Genomic DNA, 22,407 nt, shown 5'->3' with positions numbered 1-22,407 from the left:
TTTTGAAAAACACTAAAAAAAGTTGCAAACTCAAGGAGAAGCAATTTGTATTGTATTATTGCTGTTATATGAAGTGGAGAATCTAAGTTAGAAAGAATAAGTAGGTATGCTGAAGCAAGCCTCTGAGGTTTATCAGTTACAAAAGCTTTACTTGCAGAGGTTATATTTTGAATTTATGGTTATATCTACACTACAGAGAAAGATCAAAGCGGCTGCTGTCAATCTTCCAGGACTCAAATTAGTGATCTAGTTAAGACAACTAATTTGAAGTGAGGGGGGCACTTGGGTTGATGAGGAAAGTCAAAAGAAGACTGTTCAGGTTCCTGCTGTACAGACAGCCCCAAAAGCCAAATTAAGCTACTTCGACTTCAGTTACACAACTTCAGCTACGATAATTGTGTATCTTAATTTGACTTTGTCCCATAGTGAAGGCATATTCTTACTGATGAAGAGCAGATAAATTAATCTTTACAATTTCACTGCAACTGAGGTATCAATATTTGGCTGAAATATTGCAAACTGTTGGGGACTCATTGTGGCTGATAAGGAAACTGGGTCCCGATATTTTAAAAGGGATCTAGAGGTGATCCTGGCAATTACAGACCAGTAAGTCTAATGTCAGTACCGGGCAAATCTGTCAAAACAATAGTAAAGAATAAAATTGTCAGACACATAGAAGAATATAATTTGTTGGGCAAAAGTCAACATGGTTTCTGTAAAGGGAAATCATGTCTTACTAATCGATTAGAGTTCTTTGAAAAGGTCAAACAAACATGTGGACAAGGGGGATCCAGTAGATATAGTATACTTAGATTTCCAGAAAGCCTTTGACAAGGTCCCTCACCAAAGGCTCTCACGTAAATTAAGTTATGGGATAAGAGGGAAGATCCTTTAGTGGTTAAAAGACAGGGAAGGAATAAACGGTACATTTTCAGAATGGAGAGGGGGTAACTAGCGGTGTTCCCCAAGGGTCAGTCCTAGGACCAATCCTATTCAACATATTCATAAATGATCTGGAGAAAGGGGTAAACAGTGAGGTGGCAAAGTTTGCAGATGACGTTAAACTGCTCAAGAAAGTTAAAAACAAAGCAGACTGTGAAGAACTTCAAAAAGATATCACCAAACTGAGTGATTGGGCAACAAAATGGCAAATGAAATGTACTGTGGATAAATGTAAAGTAATGCACATTGGAAAAAATAACTCCAACTTACATACAATATGATGGGGGCTAATTTAGTTACAACTAATCAGCAAAGAGATCTTGGAGTCATCGTGGATAGTTCTCTGATGTCGTCCACACAGTGTGCAGCGGCAGTCAAAAAAGCAAACAGGATGTTAGGAATCATTAAAAAAGGGATAGAGAATAAGACAGAGAATATCTTATTGCCCTTATATAAATCCATGGTACGCCCACATCTTGAATACTTCATACAGATGTGGTCTCCTCATCTCAAAAAAAGATATCCTGGCATTAGAAAAGGTTCAGAGAAGGGCAACTAATATGATTAGGGATTTGGAATGGGTCCCATAGGAGGAGAGATTAAAGAGTCTGGGACTTTTCAGCTTGGAAAAGAGGAGACTAAGGGGTGATATGATAGAGGTCTATAAAATCATGAGTGGTGTGGAGAAAGTGAATAAGGAAAAGATATTTACTTGTTCCCATAATAGAAGAACTAGGGGCCACCAAATGAAATTAATGGGCAGCAAGTTTAAAACAAACAAAAGGACGTTCTTCACACAGCGCATAGTCAATCTGTGGAACTCCTTGCCTGAGGAGGTTGTAAAGGCTAGGACTATAACAGGGTTTAAAAGAGAACTAGATAAATTCATGGAGGTTAAGGTCATTAATGGCTATTAGCCAGTCTGGGTAAGGAATGGTGTCCCTACCTTCTGTTTGTCAGAGTCTGGAGATAGATGGCAGGGGAAAGATCGCTTGATCATTACATGTTCGATTCACTCCTTCTTGGACACCTGGCATTGGCCACTGTTGGCAGACCGGCCATATCGGTTCAGACCAAAGGTCCATCCAGCCCAGTATCCTGTCTTATCCACTCTATCATTCATTTCAAAGGAGAAAACTGAGCAAACATTGTTCACAAGGTGCACTCTAGTGGGGTCAGAGGGAAGAAAGGATGATGTAAATTAGGGCATAAACTCCTCAAATTTTGGGCTATTAGTTTTCTGATCATTTTATCCCTTCTAAAATAAAGTCAGAAAGAGTAACCCTTCATTAGCAAAAATATTCTACAAGACATTACCGAGGCAATATTTTCAATCAGATCTTCAGCTTGATGTTAGAATTCTAAGTAGGCTTACCCATCCCATATGAATGTTGTGCAGTGTACTGTCCTTTGTTAATCTAAATAACTATTATCCAATATCCACTTTAAAATTATATAACTTTAAGATGTACAGAACTTCATATGCTATCACAGGAAAGAGTAAATATTCAACATGGCAGCACATCATGACAAATCTATTAGAGGCTAACAATTTACAATACATTACAGAGACAAAAATCTAAATGTTTGGTTCTAAGTTTTTCTTGAACCCTTTTTATTTGTCATGTTTACAGTGACATGCAGTGTTCAGACATGGCACGCTCAGCTAGTACAGATACAAATAAGCACAGTGTGATGGATAGGAGTGGTGCTGGCCAGCACCTGGTGACTAAGAGGTTACACTCCAGTAGCTAGCAAGGTTGTTGGCAGGGAGCCAGAAGAACCAATGGGGATAGAATGCTGAAATTTGAATTATGTAAGACACCTTGCCTGTTTTCTTTGTGAGGAAGAGTTAAACCAGGAGTTGACACGCACAAAATCATTCAGACCCAGGCAGGATTACCATGTCTCCAAGGAATATGGGGCATGGAAGTGGACTGAACCCAGAAGGGATCGTGAGTAAATAAAGGGGGAAGTGTATCCCATCGCAATCAGGGTATCTCTCTTTATTTTTGTCGTTTGAACTGCTCTTTGTTAATCTATAACTCTCCTGCCCCATTCACTAAGAGTTGTTTTACTTAGTTGCTCTAACACCCAGTAATCAAGTACATCTTGTTTTGTAATAAAAATCACTTTAAAAGTGATTTGATTTGTGTGTCCTGGAAAGTATAGAAGGTCTATCTGCGTGTGTCAGCATCTCTCAGACTAAGAGGCCAGCTACCAGAGACTGCAGGTTTCCCCCCCCCCCTGCTTGTTTTTCAAGCTCTTTGTGGAAAAAGTGTTTGGGGTATCCCTGGGGGGGGGGGGGGGGGGAAGGAGAATTCAAGTGTCCTCCCCCCCCCCTTTTTTTTTTTTTTAGGGTAAAGCACTTGACAGTAGCAGCCACCTCCCGAGTCAGCAAATCTATGACTAGGGTGTTTTTTGTAAGCAAAGCTTAGAGGCCAAACTATTTAACGTTTTTGCAAACCTTCTGCATTCGAAGTGCCAGAGCAGGGAATAGTCCTGACACACAGACTCAACACACTGCTTACGTGAGCATATAGCGTCCTACAGGCCTGAATCTTAGGGTGTAGGATTTGGAATAGGATAGAGCAAGCAGTGCCTCCCCCATCTACCATGATATTTTTAGCAATTTAATGGCCTGCTACAAAAGCCTTTCCCTGTCTCAGTGAAAGAATCCAGCAGCAGGAGGCACTAGCAGGCAGCTGCCAGAGCCTTTCCCTGCTACTACTCCCATGATGGAGAGCCTTTCACTGCTGCCTATAGCTACACACCTCACTGAGCATGGACACAATTTATCTCACACCATAGTGCATAGCAGTATGTTTCCTACGCTCTGACACAGCACAGGCAGAAGTAGAGAAGGTAGACGTCAAACAGCTGTTTTCTGTTTCTTTTAAAGCCCAGAATAAACAATAACTTTATAATAAAAGCTGGCATATGGTTGAATCTATTCTCTTGTCACCAGTCCACACTAATTCTTGCTGGATCTGGTGGAAAACTATTGCAACTAATGATTCACAAATAGTTTCTTCACATTTTTCCTGTTTACCTATGTACTCAAGAGACGCATAAATGCTGTACATTTCTTAAGCTAGCTAGAGAACGCATATATTATCGTGCTCATGCATGATATCAATTTAGCCCTCTCCATACAATCCCCCACAACCCGATGTTGCCACTGTTTATCAATGCCCAAAGTCATTCTGAAAGCAAACCCATTCATTTCAGTGATACAGCTATACATGGCTATATACATGTATGAAATATGTAATTGCTTCCTTCGTACATGTACAGTGTCACATGCCTTCAGGCAAAGAACTAGTAAAACAGCCTAGAGCTTAGGTTTTTTTAGCATAACCAAGGGCATGGTCACTATATTTCAACACCACTGATTTCACCGAAAAAACAAGCACTTTCAACCAACAAATCAGGATTCATCTGAGCCTTAGTACAATAAATTCTAAGAATTATTGTACTATGAAAGAAAAGGTATCTGTACACACAACATGACTGGTGCTTAAATTTCACCTCAGGAAAAAACCTAGTACATTAAAACCGTACATCACACACCATGAAAGCCTAATTGCTGATTTTCATACAGAATATCATGTAATTGAAATAAAAAAGATGGTGTCTTCAAAACAAGTCTCAAGATGAAAGTTGACACCAACAATGGAAAAAAATTCTGTGGAACTGTTAGGTGACAGACATTCAAATTTATTGCTGGTGTAATATCAATGAAATGAACGGAGTTACACAGGAATAAATTCAGTATTTGAAGTCTTGCACAGAATCCAAAAGATCTCTAGACACATTTGAATTCAAAAAAATCCCATGAGTACCATCATCACTACTAGTGGAAAAATCTACTTGGAGAAATATGAAGAGACTCGATAAAATAAATCAATTGACCCTTTTACATACGTAAAAAAGCGTTCAGTTCTCTGTATCTGAAAAAAATGGGTTTTTCTTTGCCATTTTGGAAACTTATAGGTGTGAGAGGGCAGAAAAACTGCAAGGAACTAACAGATTTCACAGATTTCAAAGCTAAACAGGAGCACTGCATTATGTAAAAATATAGTAAGGATTCCAAGTCCATGAAAAAGCATAAACTATTTTAAATACACTTCTCCTTCCCAAAAATAAAACTTGACTCCAAAAATCACCTTCATGTGCCAGTTAAATACAAAAATCATATGTTCAATACCTTATCACTGTTTAGTAGTCTGAAAATTATAATCCCAGGCATATTTAGTTCTAAGCAATTTCTATGATTAAAATTCTAAACAAATTAGTACTAAACACACGAAAGACCTCTGATTTGTCTGAAGAGTGCAAGATTACATTGCAAGGTGTATCATAAGCACTGCACACAAAAGCATAACTTGATAAATATCTACAGACAGATGTCATGTACATGCCTGTGCAAGATCCAAAAACGAGGAACTACCTCTTTCAAAAGGTGAAAAATAAGTAATTGTTTTAGTAAATGTAACATTCCCCCCCCCCAGTTTACCTCCAATAACTGTATTTTAGAAAAAAGAATAGTTTGAATAGCTTAATGTACATAATGCAAAATAAAATTAAAACGTCCAATTTTAATGTCGTTACCCATAATTCCAGGGAGGGTGGTTAAATGATGGAATAAGATTCCTAGGGAGGTTGTAGAACTGGTCATTGGCAATATTAAAGAGAAGGTTAGATAGACATCTATCAGGGATGATGTAGATGGTGCTTTGTCCTGTCATGAGGGCAGAGAACTGGATTTGATGACCTCAAGCTCACTTCCATGAATCTATGATTTACTATTGTAATATTTACCTTCTGATATCACATAAGAGTATTTTAGCACTGCTTCTATAAAACCAGGACAAATATATTAAAAGAAAATTTGCAAGTCACCTCTGCTCAAGTACAACCAAATCAATCCAGTAAATATGCCAGATATGTACAGCTACTGAAAAAAAAAAACCATCTAAACTGGCTATTCCAGCTGCAGTTTCCTTACAAAATCCATATATTGCTCAGCAGTATGCAAATGTATTCAATGGCAACTGGGCTGCTGATTTTAACTATATTTTAGGAACAACTCAAAAAGCTTCCATTAATATGGAAATCTTAATATGAGCATATCAAGGATACACTGTTTTATTTTCTAACAAGATCTTTAGCTACATGGTGACAAAAACACAGTGTAGGATGACCAAAAGTGTCTCAGTTTCATAATTCTTAATCTATAAACATACATTATGCTTGAAAGGGAGATTGTATTAATTATCTGTATTAATCAACACAACACATACAATGCATGTTGAAGTCAGATAACTAATGTCATTCCTTCCCTTTAGCATTCTGAAGTTGAGAGATTCATTTTTCTGACTGTAGCATTTTCATACACAAATTTCTATTTAACCTTTCCCAGAAAAAAGGTATTTTGAAGTACTTGGTTTTCAAAACTGATGAGAGCCTTTGCTATTTAAGAGAAAGAACACAGCATCATTTATTGTACAATATCATACAGAATTGATTTAAAACAATTTGTGATTAGCAGAAGTCATTAGGGTAAGCCAAAAACATTCTTACCTTATTGCACCCAAAGTGCAAAGTTTCTCCAGTTTTCAGCTTGGAGCTATCTAGCATAGTGAAATAGGAGTGAACAGATCATTTTACTTAAAAAAAAAAAAGGTACTTGAACATCCAAAATTAGTTGTTCTGAGCTGATAACAGCTAAGCAACACTGTTAACCTCCAGCTGGCAGCAACAGCCTCTTTGCAAATATCACTTGCCTGCTGCTCTGAAATGCAGCTACTCAGAATGAAAGTAAGGGGAAAACGTGATCTGTGAATACTGTTGCTTCATAGTTGAGTCATATCCTTTGAAGCTATCTCCCCACCTCAAAAAAGATTAAGAACTGCCTCTTCCTCCAGATCTAAATGCTCAACACAGAGTGCACCGAAAATTAGTAGGGAGTGTGGGTTTTACATGTACATAAAAATAAACAATCCAAATGTTCAACATTTACCAGTTAAAACTTTCATTTACTATTTTACATGTTTTCCCCAAAAGTCATGTATGCCTCTATCGTATACGTGATGACAGAGCAAAATAATCTATAGAAAAAAGGATATGTACTATAATAGTGACCACACATGTGGTTACAAGCTTGTCCATGTAAAGATGTCCAGTGCATTATAAAAATGTAGGAAAGAAATTGTTAATGAGAATTTATTTTTTAAAAAGAGAGTCTATTCTTTTAAAAAATCTTCAACTGTAGATATTTATTATCCTTAAAATATCCTGAACTGCATTGCCAGTCTCTTGTGACAACAGAACATTTGTTGCCTCTGAATTGGAGCTATTTTTCAACTTTGTCAACATTCCATTGTTGTATCAGTCTTGGTCCTAGGATCTGAGAGAAATGCTGATGAGGTCCAGTAAAGATACCAGGTCACCACTTTGTCTCTCTAGTTTTCTACATTCAAGTAGTTCCAGGGTTAAATATTAAAATAAAAAAAAACCCACAATTCAAACACTATCTAGAAGATTCACAAATGAAATTTTTCTACCAGGAGAGAAAAAACCATGGATTTCATACTGAATATGGGGGCATGAGGGCAGAAGAAGGGTTCAGGGGGAAATCATGAAGGGAAATGAAGCAAACATGAAGTTTGGATTTACTATGAAAGCATGTTTATGTATAGTAAAATTAACACAATCATTCCACTTCTACTTACGCTACATTCATGACATCACTACATGGACCCACAGGAAAGAGACCCTTTAAGAGTCTCTCGGGCATTTCAACTTCCACCCCACTATCAACTTCAGCCTGAGTAAGTCCACATGAGAGATCCACTTCCTTAACATTACAGTACAATTAAGTAAGCAACACATTTCCACCACCCTATACCGGAAACCTACTGATCACTACACTTACCTTCATGCCTCTAGCTTCCATCTCTGAACACATTTCTCAATCTATTTTATACAGGCAAGCCATAAGATACGATCGTATTTGCTCCAATGAGAGAAAGAGAGACAGAGAGAGAGAGAGAGACATACCTATAGGATATATATAGGTCATTCATAAAACTGAAATACCCAGCTGGAGAAGTGAAAAATCAGATCAGCGGAGCCAAGGAAGTACCCAGACAACTACATCACAACAGGCCAAAAAAAGAAAAGAGAATTTCACTTACCCTACAGTCAACAACTTAAACCCCTCCAATGCATGATCAACAATCTACAGCCTATCCTGGAAAATGACCCCTCACTCTCAGAGACCTTGGGGGAAAAGACCAATCCTCACTTACAGACAATCCCCTAACCTCAAACAAATTATTTCCAATAACCACAATAATAATTAATCATCCAGGAACCCACCCTGCAATCAGCCCCAGTGCCAACTCTGCCCACACCTCTACACAATCAATTTCATCACTTGACTCAACCATATCAGCCACCAAATCAGAGGCTCATTTAACTGCACATCCACTAATGTGATCTATGCCATCAAATGTCAACAATGCTCTACTGCCACGTATGTTGGCCAAACTGGGCAGTCTCTACAGGAAAGAATTAATGACATAAATCAGATATCTGAAAATGCATTACACAAAAACCTGTTAGACAACACTTTAATCTACCTGGACACTCATTAATGGATCTCCAAGACACCATTTCATTTCTGGCAAATTCCACAAGCCAAATATACGGAGAAGGACTGGAACTTAACTTCATTTACAAATTTAATTCTTATGCAAATGGTATGAACAAAGACATTGGCTAGCTTGCACACTACCTTCCACATCCTATGACTTAACCTACCAACCAATGGAGGTGCTAATGGTTCTCATCAACCTCTTATAACTATTTAGTCTTTAAGGTGCTAATAGACTATTTGTTGTGTAAGTTTTGCCTGTTACAGACTAACCTTGCTACCCCTCTGAAACATATCTACTCACTGGTTCCATTTTTTCTTTCATCCCCTCGCCTCCTCCCCCCTTCGCCCATTTTTTTTCCCTTCTCCCTAACTCCTCCCTCCTTCCCTTATTTATTCTTTGATCTGAACTTCGAATACTCCTTTTATTTGAAGTAGTGGGCTGTGCCCACGAAAGCTCATGATACCATCTTCATGTTTTATTAGTCTTTAAGTTGCTACTAGTCCATTTGTTGTTTAAGTTTTTCCTGTTACAAACTAACTTGGCTATCCCTTGGATATCATTATCTACATGCCCCTAGAGTCTTCCAGTTTTCTGTACTCTTGGTAAGAGATTTCACTGATTTCTTTAATCTTCACTCTGGTAAGAATATGTTTGCTTCAATTTAGTTTGATGGGCAGGGAGTTGCGTTTTGTTTTTGTTTTCATTCAAAAGGTCATTTATGATTTACTATTTGGTTTACACTCATCTTTTAAACAAAATGCAAGACGCATGTTGGTTAGTCAACACCTAAAGAAAACAAAGTATTAACTACTTAATCATTGTTACCCTTGTTTTGCAGGTGGAGAAACAGGAGCAGATAAGGAATAGGTGTGTGAAACTTACAATATGAGCATGACCACACTTTCATGCAGAAGCAGTGGAGGAAAAGGAGATGCCTTTTATCTCAAAGTATTTTCAATATGTATGTTGCCTCCTTACTGGTAAAGAATTTAATTCCCCACTTACTTAATACTTGTCTAAATGAGGAATGACTCTACTGAATCTGAACTGATATAAGAAGTGCCAGGAGAATCAGGCTCGATAAATGTCAAAATTAAAGTGGTTTTATTTAGTAATTGCCACACAATTTTAATATTTCTCAACGCAAATGCTATCAAGCATTAAACATTTGTTCTTGCTAATAAAAAAAATTAACCATGGCCTGCTGGAATTTCCTGTTTTCAGTTATTCTGCTGGGAGTGAAACCTTAGTATTTGTGCATCTTAAGGATCCCTTTACTCAACCACAGCCCATGCTACAGGCGGACGGGGCTACCACCAGGGGTGCCCCATTGTAGGAGGTGCTGCATGGGGCTGCCAGACTGGCCATGCACTGAGTGCCCGGGGCCGCCGCGCGCCCAGGGCGGGGCTACGCATGCACCACACTCCCGGGGGCAGCACCACATTTCTGGGGCCCAGGGCGCATGAATGGCTCAGGCCAGCCCTGTACTCAGTATGCAGCCCACAAGCTGTTTGTGGCCCATTGTACAGTTCGGGTTTATGCAGGGCTCAACACATGGTCTGCAGGTGGGATCCTTAAAACATGGCCTCCACTGGCAACATGTTTCAGAACGGCATGGTGTCTCCCTGATGAGGTGAGCACTGAAAGATGCAAATAGATGGATTAGCTGGAACAGATGGGTACAGGGTGTCGGCATTTCTAGCCCCCAAGGAGGCAGTCCTGGAAATGCTGGGGCATTGTGTGAAAGAATCTATTTGCATGTATCTGCATATATATATTTGCAACCACATTTAAGTTGTGGTCCTCGGCATGTGCTTTAACTATCAGTGTGGCCCCTGGAGCTTCCAAAGTTTAGTAGCCCTCATCTACCGCTTTCCTTATTCAAATTAACCGTGTGGCCCCTTCCCTCAAAGGGTCCCCCTGGGGAGGCAGGTCAGCATTATATATTGCTAACACTGTTGCAAGCATCGCAGGGCATTTTGGGAAAGATCAAAGGTGCGAGTGTGGAAGGAAGGATTCCTTTGCAGGTTGCGAGAGGCCAAAGTGGGGGGAAGACGAAGAGAGCAGAGAACAAGTTAACTCCACACTCTGACTAGGCCCGAAGAGAAGACGCTGCCTCCAACCAGCTCAAGGCCACAGCACACATCTGACTCTCAGCTGCATGCCATAAGACAGATTCAACAGAACAAATCTGCAGATCCAGCCCATATCAAGCAAGAAAAGCAAAGGCCAGCACAGAGGAAAGCAAGGAGAACAATAGAGCCTAGCTGGTGTGTTTGGGAAAGTCAAAGACCACAGAAAGCCAGTTTGGACTATCACGAAGAACACCAGGACCAGAGGTCACGGAATCGAACACCCCAATAGGAGCCCAGGACTTAAAACCCTCCTGAGAGCTGGAGCAATTCAGAGATCACAGCGGACCCTGGACTACCTGTGCTCCCAGGACCCAACTCCCATCCACTCTTCCCCCTCTTCTTCTTTCATTACACCCAGGCCTGGCCAGCCTCAGGTAGTGAGCATGAAAGTGGGTGAGGGCTTGGGGCATTAATGCTTTCTTCCTTCCTCTGAGTGACGTGGGAAGCGCCCATCACTCTGCTGTTATTTATTTTATCAATAAAGCTTCAAAACTTAGATACTTGGTGTGTTCTGTCATCTCCCTTAATGATCCTGTGGCTTCAGCCCGATCATCTGACACCTCAGGCAGATTGGTAACAAAAATCTGTCAAAACAGTGCCACAGAAATCAACAGGTCTACATGGATGAAATAGAGCAAGATATAGCCTCACACCTAAAATATAGCCTCACACCTAGCATTAATGCATTTATAATGATCATCAGTATGGAAGCATGTTCTCTGGAATGGTGGCTGAAGCATGAAGGAGCATGTGAATAGTTAGCATATATGGCATGTAGCTGGCATTGCAAGTTCTTTAACACAGTGCCATGTAACCACCTCTTCTCGCTTTCAGATTGCATGTAAACAAGAAGTAGCATTATGTCCTACACATGTTAACAAACCTGTTTGCCCGAGTAATTGGTTAAAAAGAAGTAGGACTGAGGCTATGCCTACACTACCGAGTTTCTCCCAGGATACTGGAGGTCCAGGTCCAGGGAATGTGTCTGCTCTTCCAAAAATTTTTTAGTGCACTGACTAGCTTGGAACAGGATGTTTGCCCTCCCTAGCAAGACATCTCCCCCACTTTCCCCCAGATAGAAATTGCAGGAATGGATTCCATAGATGGAGAGGAGGAATGGGAGTCAGGAGCTCGATTCAGTTTCTCTGAACTGCTGTATGTGATTTTGGCCATACCACTTAATTCCTTTGTCTCTCAGGTCTCCATCCATAAATGGAGAATTATACTTAACCTCATAATGGTGTAGTGAACTGAAATCCATTTTTGGGGATACACACAGACAGTACTGTGAACCTACATAAACATCTACAAATAAAGCATTTCCTTTTGGTCCCTCTATTTACATAAGATAAAGCTTCAATCTCACTCAACGTGACTAGACCCTCCCCCAGCAACTGCTAGGAGTTCATCTTAATGAACTACCAAAACACTCATACTAGTCTCACCTCTAATTTTATAAAGATGCTTACATGTAGAAAAGCAGCTACTGGATAAAAGCCACAATAGAAGGAGGAAAGAAGTTTGAAAAGAGAAAAATTTTAAGCAATGTTATTTACCACCATTGACTGGTACTCAAATTAAAAGGACAAGAAACCCCATCTCTTCCAATTTGCTAGAAATTAACAGACAAGACCCCAGATATATTCAAAGTGTACACAACACAATACTAGGTAGTGTAATATGCAAAGGTGACAAACTGCAATTTAGGATCCTCTAAACCATCAAAGGATAATCACAAAAGCTCTGCCATCAAAGGACTGCTTTTCCACTCAAGTGATCCTCCTTGAGCCAACTAACATCCATCTTAGGGCCAGTTTACACGGTCAGTATGGCACAAAACAACAATTCTCAGGTCTGGTTTTTTTCTGTGTAGATTGGTTAACAAAACTTAATAATCTTTCCTGATTAATTTAAATACACTAGCACTGAACTTTAGTGCCTAATTTAATAAATTACATGTTAGAAACAGTATGAGTTTTATATGAAGAATTAATAGAGATTGGTATTTGAGATTTGAGGACAGAATGTCTTCTGGGAACTGAACTTGCCTATCAAATTTAAGCAATCATTTTTTACAATATGAAGTAGCACAATATTTGAAAAACTTAATATTTTAAACAATTCAAGAAAATAGTTTGACTCATGAAAAGCATACTATTGAAATATGAATGGTGTAGTCTGAAAGACAGTTGTAACCTCACATCCCAAGTTCCACATAAAAGAGTCACCGACAGCAAATTGGGAGAAAGCAGTTGCTAGTACAGGTATGTAAAGAAAAACATTTGAGGGCAAGGAAAATGGAAAACAGTAACCAAATCAATGTACAGTGTATCTGCATAATGCAATAAATATTAAAGTGGGTAGCATGTGTGATTTTAAACTCAATTTTTTGTACTTCCCTCACTTTGTTCAAGTTTAATTTCCTTCAGTAGTTGATACTTATATTTGAAAGCACACTTGCACAGACATACAGTCGAAGACTTCTTATTCCTTTATAGCAAAATTATGGAGGTTATATATTTAGTCTCCTGGTTAAAAAAAAAAAAAGAATAATTGAAAGTTATGGGACTAATCTTTCAAAAGTGCTGAGCACTAACCACCCAAATTGAAGTCAAAAGAAAACGCAGGTGATAAGCACTTCTGAAAATCAGGCCCTATTTGTTCAGGCTCCATAAATGTGATTACTTGGAACAAATGTGCAGTCAGTGCTGAAGGAGTGAAAGATTACTCTGCAACCAAACAAAATTATTTTAAATGAGCCAAGTCCAAATAAATTTTGCTTCAGCCTAGTCTCTCCCTTTATTTCTTCTTGCACTCAATCTCAGATTACTAGTAATCACTGAAAGTTACAAAGCTTTATAACTGAATAGCAAATCTGGTAACTAGGCATATATCCTAGGGGTTATGAACAACTAAATGAGAAAATAATTAAACTAATTTGTAATGCTAATAAAACACATTAGCCATGTCACTGATGCTATAAACTTTCCCTTACATAGTACCACTCAATAGTCCTCTTTACCCACAATAGGGACACTACATACTTCATCTACACTGCTCCATACATGTGCCTATCCATAATCTGTAGGAGCCATTTTTATAGATAACTAGATTATGTACCTGTTGTTGTTCGGGTCTTAAATTGATGTAATTTTTCTTTTTTGGAAAATACAAGAAAAATGTACATGCTTTATTTCAATTATTGTATTTTTAAACAAATGAAGGGAAATAAGGGCTGGAGTGAGGGTGTGGGGGTAAGGAGAGGCAGGGATCCATGGCTTAGGGCAGAGGGTGGGGAGGTGTGACAGAGGTTCAAGGCAGGGCTCAGGAGAAAAGAATGGGACAAATCTTAAATTAAAGGAGGTGCAGGACTCAGGGCAGAGCCATCAGGACAGGGAGCTGGAAGGGGGGAGACTTACCAGGGCCTCATGTGGCAGGGAGGGTGGCGCTGCCCTGGCAGCAGTTCCTCTCAAGGGACTGTGGCAGTGCTCCCCCATACACCCAATTTGGTGGCTCTAGCTCTTACCATTTAAGAGGAGGAGTTCTTTAACAAAGGGATGCACTGACACACAGATGGACCCACTCTAAAAAATAGACAGACCGACCTTCCATACTTACTAACTTCGTGAGCTTTCTAACCTTTCAAACAACAAGGTTAATTTTAGTAGTATTTTTGGTGATGTAGATACTCATGAAGAATCTGAGACCACCAAAACAATGGAAACAAACATACACGGCTTCCATACAAGTACTCTGGAAAACTCTGAACTTTCCAATTCTTCCCCATGAGTGGCTTGTAATTACCAATCTTAAGGAAAATTGGAAAACATATGCAGGCTGTTCATGTGTATGAGGTCTTTTGCTTCTACAGAACACTCTCTCTCAGCCAGCCAACTGAAGACTACAGTTTTTGATTCAATTCCATGCAGGTGACTGGCATCTGACCTAGAACATAAGTGTCATCTGTTCATTCTATAGCACCCTACCAACTTGTAAATGCTCCAAGGTTTCCAAAATGCACATTTTGCTGCTGTTAAGCCACCTGCTTATTAATTATTTGCTTTTCACAAAATCAATTCAGAAAGTACACGCAGCTTGAAATGGGAAAAGTGATGCGAACACAGCCTCTGATTACTAATGCTTTCAAAATATGGAGTCTTTTAAAATGCAGTTGAAGAAAAGCAGCACCTATACGTTTTTGGAGAAAAATATCCAAGCATACAAGATTATTTAAATTTCAATCTGATCAGAAAAGTTTTTCAATTCTTTTCCTTCAAAAAACTGGAATTCAAAATATTTAAGTTTTGGCAATTATTTCCATTTCCAAGTTCTGTATTTAACTTATACTTTATTATTTCAACTGAGGTGTTTTGTTTGTTTTTTTGAAGATAGCAGTCCTTTCTGATTCTAGTATTGGAAGCTCACCCTCTTCTGGAAGCTCACCCTCTTCAGGCACTTTAATGTACAAGATTGTTTTCTAAAAACAGATGCAGTTGCCACCAACCAGTAGATCAGGATCTACTGGTAGATCCTGGAGCCTGAGACAGGTGATCCTGACTGGTTTGGCCAAGAGGCTCTCAAGCATAGCACTTCAGCTGCCCCTTCCCCCACTGTTGCACATCTTCTGCCTTTTGCCTTGGAGTCCCCCAACCCTCCATCCCTGAGAGCCTCCTGCTCGCTGTGCAGAGCAGGGAAGGGAGAGCAGAGTGCTAATTTCGGGGCGCCCCCCGTATTCTATCTCCACAAAATGGAGATGGGGGGCACGACAAGGCTTGGGATAGAGGAAGCTTGCTGGATGCTTTTGGGAGTAGCACAGGGCCAGGGCAGGAGTGAGCCTACCTTAGCCCCACTGCATCACCACCCAGGAGCCACCTAAGGTAAGGAGTATCCAGCTGGAGCCAGAATCTCAAAACTCTGCCCCAGTCATGAACCCACTCCTGCACCTCAAGACCCTGTCCTAGCCCTGAGCCCCTTAGGCTCTGTAAGGGAGTTTGGATCTATCTCCTGAACCCTCTTCTACACCCTAGCCCTCTGCCCCGACTCAGCTCAGAGCCCTCCCCCACCCCACACACTCCAAATCCCTTAGCCCAAGACCAAAGCCTGTCCCACAACCCTCTGCCCCTGGTTAGTGAAAGGGAGGGAGAGTGGGTGGGGGAAAAGGAGGAAGAATGGAGTGAGAAAGGGCAGGGCCTTACAGAAGGGGCATGAAGGAGGCAGGGCAAGGGTATTTGGGTCTGAGGTACATCCTGGATTTCACTTACATTCAAAAAGGTTGGAGACAACTGCCATAAGGTACTGATGAATAACGTCACAAATTTTTCCATAAGGTTATTTTTTAGAAATAGTTTATGGAAAATGCACTAAGAGAAGAAACATCAACAGATGTTCCAATTAATGTGATTATAAGTTACCTGTGTCCAAATTTTATGTTCTAAGACTGTATACAAAATAATGTGTTTATGTGATATAACACTACCTTTTACTATGGAAACTTCAAATTTCTTCTAGACAATTGCCTTAAAAGCCCACCTGTAAAATAGTCATGTGTCTACAACAAACTTCAAATGTTGGGGACTAACCTGACCTTTGCCTCTTCTGGGGGGGGGAAAACCAAATCAAGAGGCTAGGTGATTGGATAGGTAAAAGAATATACAGTATAGTAACGTTTAAGGAACAAGTAGTCCTGTGGCACCTTAGAGAATCTCACACACACACACGCACGCTTTCATGGGCAAAATCCATCTATAGCCGGCCAGAGTAAGTCTAAGGTCCGACACTGGGTTCTCAAAGTACAATACACGCCACACAGGTATCTGTCAAACAAGTAGTTGATTTCCCGACAGCTAACAGCTGTTCCCTGTAACTGGAACAACAACATAACAAAGAAGCAGCGTATCTTACGTCCCTTCCTGCAAGCCTTGAATCCCAGATAGGCTGCAGACGAAGTGGGAGGTTGTCTCAGCTTCTGAGGCACCAATACCCAAGGCCCATCGGTGATGTTCAATTTGCTAGGCTTTGAGGCAGTCTTAAATACAGTTTTCCTGCCTTGTTCTGCAGTTTGGAAATTTCCAGGGGTTACTCATTACGTGCTGTTGTAGAGCTTAGCTGTTAGTTATTGATCTGGTTCTGTTCTGGACCTATTTGTTCTTTGGCCTTGTTTACGTGGTCACTACGTTAGGGTAAACAGAATTGTTTATGCATTTTTGCCCTTTACCCTTATCTTTACTTGTTCCTGCTCTACTGGCAACAATGCTTATCTTAAATGACATATGCTCCAAAAGACTTGCTTCTGGTTCATCAGATATAGGGGAAAGGGGGAAAGAATGCAGGCCCCACCACCCCTAAACTAGCACATACAAAATTCTTCCGCAATTGACCACTACACCATCTGAGGAAGTGGGTTTTGCCCATGAAAGCTCATGATTAACAAATATATATTTAAAAGCTTTAGAGGGGTAGCTGAGTTAGTCTATTCATTGTATACGTTTTTCCTTTTGCAGGCTAACAAAACATGTAGATGGTATCATGAGCTTTTGTGGGCACAACCCATTCCTGTCATCTGACGAAGTGGGCTGTGCCCACAAAAGCTCATGATATCAAATATATATTTTAGTCTCTGAAGTGCCGCAGGACTACTTAATGTTTTTAAAGTTACAGACTAACATGGCTACCCCTCTGAGACTTTTAAAGTTATATAAATCAATGCTCAATTTTTGAAACTACCGCCATACTGTTCTCTTTAGAGAAACAAATTCTACTCCCAAAGTATTCATACTCTGAGATTCTACTAAAAAAGCTATAATATAGACACTCTTACTTGAGAGATACAACAGGGGGCAGCCTCATGGATTCAAAGATAAGTTTCAGGAGTTGAATAAGAACTTAGTTGTAGGTTTTCTAACTAAAGAGCAGATGTTCTTGTAACCCTTTCAAGAATTGTTTACTATATTATTAAGACTAAAATAGTCTTTTGCTTGACTGAAATGGGGGAACTGAAATGACTAGAAGATGTACTTTTACAAGTGTTAGATTCCAAAAGATTTTAAAAGAAGTAAATTCTCCAGGAGGGACTGAAAAGGAGCTGAATCTGGGTTTAGATTATTGTTGATTTCCCATTAACAGAACCTTTCTCACTTATAGCCAAGGAAAATTGACAGCTTCCTACAGTTTAACAGAACGTTCTTCACTTTTTTCCCCCAACAAGGTCATTCCAAATATACCAAAATGCTATGGCCCATGCTAGAGAGACAGAGAAAGTATGGTTGGTAAATCCAACCTCACTACTGGGTCAGGCATTTGTAGTTGTGTCTTTTTGCAATTAGGTCCATTTCCAGGTAGCTCCAGGGCGGGGGGGGGGGGGAGCAAAGGGGGAGAGAGAAATGTCACTCTACACTGAGAATGCTTAGTATTCATTCATGCTTATTATGTACTACTTTGCTAAATCAACCTGTCAATATTTTATCCTTGCCTTCAAGGTAAAGAGCTAGAGAGTATATTTGGTGAACAATATACACCACTCCTACAGAGCTAAATCCTCTTTACACAGTTGGCTGGAATCCATTCCCTCCCACCACCCACAGATTAACATAAAAGCATAACTATAGTGTTGCCAATAACCACTTGATCCACTCAGCCATTTAAATGAGAAAAGGGCTTGTTAATCCCGCTGTATAACTCTTAAGTCCAGAATGTTGCTAGGTACTACTTCCCCTGAGGAATTCCATCAACTGCAATTCTCTCAATGATTTCCCTAACAGACTACAGGAATTAAAGTGACCATTGTCAATGGAATGGCGTGTGGGGGAGTAAGTGTTTGTTACATGAAAAAGGAAGATAAGGAACACATCCAAGTAGTATCAATTTCCTAAATGTCTGTCAGTTTTGGCAAGGCCCTCCCATGAGAATGTCTAGATGAACCAATCATTTTTAAAGATAGATACAGATAGCTGCACATGAGATGTTAGGGTATCATTGATAGAAATGTTATGAATATTCCTCAAGAGCTGAAGATGGGTTAAATTGATTGTTTGGAACAGTAATCATCTCCTTCCACAAAAGCCATAGGAATTTTCAATGCCAAGGTCTGAGTGGGATGTGAACATAGGCACCTAGCCAACTGAGCACCCCAGACTTTTGGTCTTTTTTAAATAAAAAGAGGGGATGGTATGGAGGCTATGGTAACCATGCTAAATTGAGCTTCAAGATTTAGAATGGGTCACATCTTAATAGGTCTTTGGGATCAAAAAGCACCTGCAATAAAATCTCTTCCCCTGAAATTCCTTGAGAGTTACCTCTAAGGCATCCAACTCTAACAGTGATAAAAATCTTTGAACCTCTCTACTGTTTGGTTTGAAATTAAAATCATGTAGACATGAGGCATGGTTGGTGGTAACACATAGGTACCTCAAACCCTTTTGTAAGTAAAATCCCCAGGAGCCTTGCAGAAGACCTGACTGTATGCTAAAGAAACTGAAAGACATGTTTTGTAGTGCTAAACAGCTGCTCACCATGAAATGGGAGGTCTTCTGTAAAGGTTCTCATTTCCAGAAGAGCTCTGGACAAAAAATTAGCCATGAGATGTGCCTCAAAAGGAAGACAAGTGCTATAGCTATAGCTGTAGAGGTGATACAAGAGACATTGAAGGACATGGTCAGAAGTGCTTAGCAATTAAGTGAAAGGCAATGCGGCCCCTTGAATAGCGCACCTGACTGGGACAGACCACCTAGATCCTATGCCTTGGGTCACCCAGAGAGCTGGAAAGTCACTGTGCCACAGTTCCCCTTTTCTTGAAAACAGGTAAAAATATAATCTTCCTTTGTAAAGTACCTTGAGATCTACTAATGAAAAGCACTACTATGAGACTTGAGTCTATTAACTGTCCTTAGTACAGGCCCACCAAATGGGAGGAAGGGGGAGAAGTAGAACAGAACGAATGCCCCAGGGCCCAGTGGTTCAAAAGGGTCCTTAAATCACTGCCCAAGCCCTGCTTGGTGTGCTCCAAGAAATTGAGGGCTGCTGGGGGGTGGGTATGTGTGTGTGCATGCCACAGCAAAGTCCATATGGTGCAGCCCTGGACCTTCAAGGAATGTGGAGCCAAGCCCTCACACCTTGCCCAGTAACTATTTCTTTTTGTCTACCACATCTAGCATCTTACTCTTGCTATTTGAAGGGAGACAGGAAACTTGACACCTTTTAGCACTATGAGTGGCAACTGCCATCAACAATGGATAGTTAAGTCTGCAAGAACAAGAAAGTCTAAGGACACAGCTGATGTAACAGGTGTCTTTTTTTCAGAAGTTGTCACTCCAGAAACTATTTTAAACCTGTTATATAAGTAAGTGAAAACCAACTTAAAAACCAGGCAGAGGCTAAGCCAACAGACATTATCCCCATTTTAAAGGCAGGAAAACAGGCAGAGAAAAATGAATAAATTTTCTGAACTCCCAAACAAAGCCTAGAGAAGAACCAATAATCAAACTGAGATCTAACCAATTATTAAAACCTCCACTCCTTTCTGCCTATACTCCTCTTTGCACAAGATCTCATTGATTTCTTCCAAGAGACAATTGATTAATGACAAGATTCCTCCTCCCTTCAGCTTGTTTTTCCTTACCTTCTATAACTCACTGCCTCCTATCAGAGAGAAGCCTTGCATATGCTCTCTACCTCTTACAGCTTCAGTTACCCCAGTGATTCCATCCCATTCCAGCCTACCTAGGCCCACACTCATACCCTAACCTCACTCTTCTCCTGACCCTCTTGCTCTGGCTGTTTTCCCCTCAATGCAAGCATCATGTAGTGCATCCTACCTTAAAAAAAGCCACCTTTGACCACGTCTCTCTAATTGCTGACCCTTCTCACTCACCTGTAAGTTCACCACACATGCTGTTTATGATTCCTCTCTGGAGTTCATCTTTCAATTCCACTCTAGATGCTCTCCAATTCTGCTTTTGCTCCTTGCATTCCATTGAACCATTTTTGCTCAATTCTTTACTGGGATTTAGTTAAGAAGTCATTACTACTTCCTTATTCTTCTTGACCTGCTGGCCAATATTGTCTCACTGTTTTCTTGCACACCCTGTTCTGCCTGTACCCATTTGTTATCTACTATCTTTGCCTGTAAACTCCTTGGATCAGAAAGTGTTGTTTGTACACCAAAAATAGGAACCTAATCCCTGACTAATGCTTTCATGCACTACAGTAATATAAATAATGATAATAAATAGATCACACTTCAGTATTTTGTTCTAGTAAATAAAAATTAAAGATTAACTTGTAATTAAGGCACAGGTCCCAAGCTTAACATTGGATATCAAGAAAGTTTTAGTAGAATGTGTTTTTATAAATCTATACAAATCAAGTATTGTGTATGATGGACATTTATTACATATCCAGTGTTTCTGAATACTCCCAGAGGGAACATGAGATGCAGCTCTTGTTTAGCAATATATATCAGTTATTCAATAATACTTCAGACTTCGGCTAAAATATTCAATTTTCAATAATCATGTATTTAAACTATGCAATTATCTAAGAGTAACCTTGGAGTAGAAAAATTTATGATCTTATTTGTTTCCTATTTCAGTCCCTTTTCCTAGAAAACACTCCTTTTAGAAGTATATTTATCCATATAATGAATGCTGATTCTACCCTTACAGACTGATAGTTCTATATGTTCTAGTGTCCTTGAGAAAACATCCGTATTGTAAAATTACAGCTGGCCAAATTATAGGACAGAATATGGGGATAGCTTGCATCTGACACACTGGTCTCTGTTTCATTAGCAATAGGCACACAGATCTATATTTTCAAATTCAAGCAAACTAAATCATGTGTGCACTCATGGATGTATAAGTTAAAAAGCACATGCATAATGTCAAATGAATGCATATTTAAGATTTGTACATAACTCCCCCAATGGGTGCAGCCTCAAATTCAAGCATCAGCAATACAAGTCAGGATATAAAGGATGTGCCCATGCACAACTGAAATTGTGAGTCTTGCTTATGTGGCTCCACTATGCAAAAAGTTTTTATAGATCTTTAAACTTTACTGACATATACCCTATTCTCTCTAGCCACTTATTCATAATTTGTTTTCTCATTTGTTGCTTGACAGACTATACATTTCTGCTGTAACTACTCTGGACTGTCTCCATATTTGGTACTATATTTGCAAGAGTAGTCTTTAAATAGCTAATCAAGGCAATTCATGATAGGGGAAGCTCAAGCCGCAAGAAAAATAGTTTAACAAGTACATATTGGAGACAAGCTCCCCTACTTAAGGTTACGATATTCCAAGTTCCTAGGTAGAGTACACCACTGGGAGAAGGAGGGACTGGAGCGGACAACAGCAGCTGGCACTCTCCATCTGCCAGTTCTGATGGCAGCATTGCTGCCAGCAGCAGCGTAGATGTAAGGGTGGCAATACTATGCCATCCTACCTATTTCTGTGGCTGCTGGCAGCAAACCTGCCTTCCAAGCTCAGTGGCTGACTGCCCACTGCTGGTTTCCAGCTGCACATCTCTGAAAGCAGCACAGAAAAAAGAACCAAATCATGAACTTGAACTCATATTTCAAAATGGGAAATCAAAGGAACAAAAAATGTCATGTCTGAGAAAACTCTATAGGTAACCCAACTCATGCTATGGGACAGGAGAATTC

General features: G+C 39.9%; 1 protein-coding gene across 5 annotated transcripts in view; it reads right to left on the bottom strand.

The window, feature by feature from the left end:
• The window catches only part of MCTP1 (multiple C2 and transmembrane domain containing 1), a 395,876-nt gene that overhangs the window by 265,909 nt on the left and 107,560 nt on the right, over positions 1 to 22,407 (bottom strand). Inside the window, exon 1 of one of the 5 annotated variants that reach the window (XM_014571314.4) lies at positions 6,529 to 6,723. The exons of the other annotated variants lie outside the window; for them this stretch is intronic. Within the exon in view, the coding sequence (XP_014426800.2) occupies positions 6,529 to 6,585 (57 nt within the window). The 5' untranslated portion in view covers positions 6,586 to 6,723. Of the gene's footprint in view, positions 1 to 6,528; positions 6,724 to 22,407 lie in introns of those variants that run through there. 5 annotated transcript variants of the gene reach the window in all.

Source organism: Pelodiscus sinensis, chromosome 6 (genome assembly GCF_052426305.1).
Source record: "Pelodiscus sinensis isolate ZL-2025 chromosome 6, ASM5242630v1, whole genome shotgun sequence".
Taxonomy (NCBI): domain Eukaryota; kingdom Metazoa; phylum Chordata; order Testudines; family Trionychidae; genus Pelodiscus; species Pelodiscus sinensis.
The sequence above is the reverse complement of the archived record's forward strand: the minus strand, read 5'-3'. Positions and strand labels throughout refer to the sequence as shown.